General features: G+C 49.3%; 1 protein-coding gene across 1 annotated transcript; it reads left to right on the top strand.

The window, feature by feature from the left end:
• The first annotated feature begins 1337 nt into the window (after positions 1-1337).
• LOC125345017 (golgin subfamily A member 2-like) lies at positions 1338-4338 on the top strand. The gene is made up of 4 exons (XM_048337277.1): positions 1338-1574; positions 1678-2670; positions 2764-3690; positions 3793-4338. The coding sequence occupies exons 1-4, from the start codon at positions 1338-1340 to the stop codon at positions 4336-4338; spliced, it is 2703 nt and encodes a 900-aa protein (XP_048193234.1).
• Positions 4339-5419: the final 1081 nt, after the last annotated feature.

Below are 5419 nucleotides of genomic sequence, written 5' to 3' on the forward strand. Positions count from 1 at the left end.
TATTGTAAACCATGTATACTGGTATTAGAACTAGGAAATTGAAAGGGAATACCAAAATTGAGAGACACAGAGTAAAAAAAGACAAATAAATACAAAATCAATACTTGCAAAACTGTTTGGTGTAAGTGAACTAAACACCTCATGGGGGGAAAAGGAAAGGAGGAGGAGGGTGGGAGGGTACAAGGGACCAGGTAACAAACAGTACAAGTGATGTATCCAATGCCTAACGTATGAAATTGTAACCTCTCTGTACATCAGTTTCATAATAAAAATTTCAAATAAATAAATAAAATAAAAAAAAGAAGGATGGAAGGAAGCAGCAAGAGGTGTCTGCCAGAGGAATGGAGCAGAGGAGCTGGGCAGAGCGGTACTAGAGCCTGCCAAGGTTCTTATGGGGAGAAGCCCTGGGTCTGTGTAGAGGCCTTAAGGCCTCAAGGAAGCCTGCAGAGAAGCCTTGAGGCCTCCAGTAGGCCTGCAGAGAGGGGAGAGGCATGAGAAGAGGCCAGGCATGCAGGAAAGAGAAATCGGGGGAACTAGCGCCTTCGAAGTTATGGAAGTTTGGAGGTTGAGCCAGTTGGAGTTTGGAGGCAGAGGCTGCTCTTGGTTCTCAGTTCTGAGGTCTGGGTAGTTAGCCCAGGAAAAGGTAATCAGCCACAGGCCTGGGTTTGGAGGTGGAGGCTGTGCTGGTTCTGGTTTGGGGGTTCTTAAATAAAACTCCTTTGCCCCCTTTACCCATGCCCCCATGGATTTTTGTGCTCTCAAGGCATTACAATGGATTGTGGACACAACATCATTACGAAGTGGCTGGGTAGTTGACTTGGTTAGATTTGTTTTCAGTTAAGTGCATATTACTCTTGGTGTTGGTGTAGATGTCACATACTCCTTGACAGAAGCAGGACATTCTCATTTCTCCCATTTGTCTTTCTGATTCCTCTGAGATCACTAGACCAGGTGTGCTGCACTAGGCAAGGCCTGGGTAAGCAACATGGGAAACACTCATGCAGAGGAGCCCTGGACCTGTGATGGCTCTGAGCTGTCCAGTCCCTGAGGGACCACAAGAGCAGGTTATATCAAGAATTCAGCAAACTCAGTGACTCCCTGATCACAATACAAGTGTCACCAAATGTGGTTAGAACAGAGCTACTTCTGCATGGAATGAGAACAGCTATACTTTGGACAGGTTGTGTTTCTTGATGCCACTTCCTGGAAGACAATTGAAAGCCTGGGTGGCCACAGTTGTTGTGTGAGGGAAGCTAGGAAAGGTACAGGTAAAACTGAGCACCCACCCAGCTGTAGCAAGTCCCACTCTTGCCCATAACTACCCTGGACAGAGTTAGATGTGGATAGGGCTGCAGGAGCAGCTCTCATCAGGACTCCACCCATTGTGCCTGGATCACAAGTTTCTGGCCACACCCTCTGTTAGTTCACACTTTTCTCTGACCAATGGGATGCCAGACTTGGGGCCACACCCATATCCTCTGCTGCCTAATAGCCCTGGTATTCCCTCTGTTGGCTTACACCACTCCCAGCCGTTGAGGGAGGTGGAGGTGGCCGAGTGGTGTCAGCGAAAATCAGTGAGTTAAGGGGTATAGTGAGAAAACGACATTGTTAATGATTGTAGATTGTAGATTGTAGATTGTAGTTTGTAGTTTGTAGATTGTAGATTGTAGATTATAGATTTCAGACCGCCTGGGAATGTGGCGATTCTGTCTTGCCTGCTGCCCCAGGGCTCGAAGGTCTGAACAATCGAGAGAAAATGAAACAGCTGCAGCAAATCAACGACGGCAAGAAAACCAGCAGAATTGTCCTGCAAGTGCACCTGCACAATTGAACACAAAGAAGAAACCGATCAAGGGCGATCATCCCAAGAGAAACACCACTGGGTATGGTCAATCAACTGAGCCTACTGCCAAAAAGCACGCCTCCCCTGAGCCTGTCCTGCCTTTGTGCAGCTGGAGACCTTCCTCCAGGGTGGAGAGTCTCACAGCTCCCAAGAACACCGAGGAGCTGCAGAGGCACTACCAACACCTGCTGCTTACCCTGCACTCCAGAAAGTTACGAAACCAACAGCTCTCCAGTGAGCTCCACCAAGTGAAGAAAGAAAAGAAACACCTGCAGCATGAACACCGAAGAGAGAATTGCAGGAGAGCCCAAGAGAACGAGGCACTGCAAACAGAATTGGAAGCTCACAAGCTAGCCATACAGATGTTGGTTTCTGAAGAACCCAATTTACGCTGTGCCCTGGCTCGCATCCAGCTGGTGGTTAATGAGAAACTAAGGGAGCAGGAAGGCTCATTTAGTCACCACCCACCACGCCACCAGCGGGCTGCACAGCAGCATGTTGGACAGCAAGAGATAGCATTGTCCCCAGTCACCACCCAACGGGTTGACACTCAAAAAAAGAAGCTCCAGCTCCTGGAAGACCAGGAGAAGAGCAGAATTTCTGATTTGGAGGAAATCAACAGCGAATTACAAAGGAAACTGGAAGTCCTCTGGACCCAAAAGCTCAACATGCAGAGCAGAATTCAGAAGCTGCAAAAGGCATCAGAGGAGCGGGCAGTGCTGAAACGGCAAGTGGACAACCTGAGAAGGGTGGTGAAGACCATGAGGTCAGAAAGGGACAACGTTGCCATGTCCCTGAGGAGGGAGAGTGCCCTGTGGGAGGACATGGTCCAGCAGCCATCCCAAGGGATGAAGCAACAGACAGAGGAGAGAGAGCAAGGGGAGAGGCAGGTGTTGGAGCTGGAGGTCAACCTGGAGGAGGTTAGAGAACACCTGGCAGAGCTGCAGCCCCCTGCAGGACCAGCTCAGGCTGCACAGCAGCTGCAGACCCAGGCCTTGCAGATGCAGGACGAGTTAAAGGACCTGAAGCAACAGCTGCAATCTCAACTGCAGGAAAACCACAGCCTCCGTCTCCAGAACCTGGAGCAACAGGAGCGGCTGTGGAGACTGGAACAGGCAGCCGAGGAAGCCATTCCTAGGCCTGCCAAGGATCGGGACACGGAGACCGCGACATGCACACATGTGCAAGACAGAGAGATGCAAGACCAGCTGGCCCAGCTGCACGACGCTGCGCACCGGCTGAGGGCTGAGAAGGAGGAGCTCGCCAGCGCCCTGAGCGCAGAGCAAATCCTGAAGAAACAGCTGCAGGAAAAGCTGGAGCAGCAGGAGAAGGATTTCCAGAAATGGAAAGAGGTGGCGAAGAGAGCGAGCCAGGAAGCTCAGGAGCTGCAGGAGCTGCAGGGCCAATACCGGACACAGCTGCAGGAACTCAGAGCCACCTGCGATCAGCACACAGCCTCCAATCGGCAGCTGAGCTCAGAAAAGGAGGCCCTGCAGGAGCACCTGCAGAGGCAGACCCAGCTGCTGGAGCAGCTGAAGCAGGAGCAAATACAGAGCACGTTGCTGGCCCAGACAGAAAGGGAACAGTTGCAGGACACTCTCCAATGCCTGGAAGCAGCATGGCAGCAGAACGAGCAACTGCAGGCCAAGCTGAGCGTCCTGGGTTCCCCTCCAGAAGGCCAAGGAGTGAGTAATGCGGAAGAAAGGGGGGAGGAGGCAACCCCACTCGACGTTACCGTCCCTGACGATGTAGAGAGCCCTCAAGTAATGAGGGATTTTTATGAAAATGCACTCTCAGCTGCTGAAGCCAAAGAGGTAAAACTCCGCCAGCAGCTGCTGGAGCAGCAGGCCCGCTGCAGGTGCCTGGCCAACCTGGGAGCCCAGTGCCAGACCAAGCTGGAGCAGGAGGGCCTCTTCCCCAGGACGAGGACCCACGGCCTGTTTGGGAAGAGGAAGCAGGACACACAGGTGCCCAAGAGGGAGCTGCAAATCTGCTTCAGCCCCGACCTGCCTGACAAGGTGGACTTCCAGAGTGCAGCAGATGGCCTGCAACAGCGATGCAGCCGGCTGTCAGAGCACATCGCCGCCATCGAAAACTCCCTCATTGCCTGCAGAGAGCAGATAGAAACCCTGGAGACCCTGCATCAAGAGAAATGGGAGCAAGTCGATCTACTGTCCCAGGAGAAACAACAGAAGAAGCAGGAGCTGCAGGAGTTGCTGTTGCATCTTGCAGGTAAAGTCGTGACATGCCAGGACAAGATGCAGGGAGACACCGAGCCCCCTGCTGCTGACACCACTTCAGACTTGGCAGGCCCCATGAAGACTGAATGTAGCAAGGAGGATGATGGTAGCAAGGATTATGACGTGGAACCATCCACAGTAGAGGCTGAGGGGCCGTGCCCCCTAGAGCCATCCACCACACAGCTTGGGGGCATGGGCAATGAACGCCCCATCACCTTCTGGTGCAAACTGAAGAACATGATGAATATCCAATAATTACTCTCAGGAAGGACACAAACAATTACAAATGTGTTACACACATTCTTCCGGACTATTTTCCCTCTCCCTGTCCCCTGACACTGGCTCTGCCAGTGTGGTCACAAGCTCAATTAACGCAGCTGAAATCGAGGAGTCAAAGGCCTGCGGATACAGGCAGAAGAATGGCTCAGAGTCGGACGAGACAACCTAAGTCATATGTCTGCGCGTAGAACACAACAAATGCTGAGTGAAATTATATTTCTTTTTGTCAATTTATCAATCATTTATTGACAGATTTTTATCTTAAAGTACATTTTAGTTAACAAACCTATTTACACAGGTATACACGGGAATTCATCCGTTATTTTACAGATCGTACTTACGAACCACACTCTTAGTCTCCAGTGCAGAGTTGCACTGGATGTGACTATTGGCGGGAAATGGCCCGGCTATTTACACATACACAGTAAACATGTTTGTTTTTCATGTCTGCACAGGACAGCATATTTTTTCTGAAGGGAAAGTATGATGTTTGGGACAAGAGGTAGGATGAAGGTTTTATCTGTGATACTCTATTGTTCCTCCAGATTCAAATGATTTGGACATCATCAACTTAGGAATCATCTATGGATATTACAAATCCTCATAAGATAGTTTAATTTAAAAGAAGAATATGATTGCGCAATTTCTGTTTCAATCAATAAAATTGAAAATTGGAATGTTTAAGGTGTTTTCATTGGGAGGAAGAAGGGTAGAAGACTGCAAGTTCTATTCTACTGTTTCACCAATACTATTACTCTTGCAGTAAAATCACAATCATTAGTAAGAATAAGAGGACTTGAAGTAGTAAAGCAGAAAGCTGAAATTTGTAATACATAGTCAATTTATCTGCATATGTATATTTTTAAAGACAAGAAATCATTTGAGTTTTTCAGAAAAAAAAAGAAATATGTGTATCTGTTGGATAGATACTTAGGTAGTATTGCAATCTCATTTCCTTATCCCATTTTTTCATCATCCTTATCTAGGGCAGGGACAGGGGGTGTGGCCAGGTGGATTATGATGTCACCTCAGGGAAAGGGGTGGTAACTGCCTCCAG

The sequence above is a fragment of the Perognathus longimembris genome, unplaced genomic scaffold (genome assembly GCF_023159225.1).
Source record: "Perognathus longimembris pacificus isolate PPM17 unplaced genomic scaffold, ASM2315922v1 HiC_scaffold_5103, whole genome shotgun sequence".
NCBI lineage: Eukaryota > Metazoa > Chordata > Mammalia > Rodentia > Heteromyidae > Perognathus > Perognathus longimembris.

Bases quoted from the DNA above. Each gene is read 5' to 3' on its own strand.
- LOC125345017 (XM_048337277.1), top strand. From the start codon at position 1,338: ATGTGGATAGGGCTGCAGGAGCAGCTCTCATCAGGACTCCACCCATTG. The intron at 2,671-2,763 runs GTCCAGCAGCCA...AACCTGGAGGAG, and splicing joins GTGCCCTGTGGGAGGACATG to GTTAGAGAACACCTGGCAGA. The intron at 3,691-3,792 runs GCCCGCTGCAGG...CTGTTTGGGAAG, and splicing joins AGCAGCTGCTGGAGCAGCAG to AGGAAGCAGGACACACAGGT.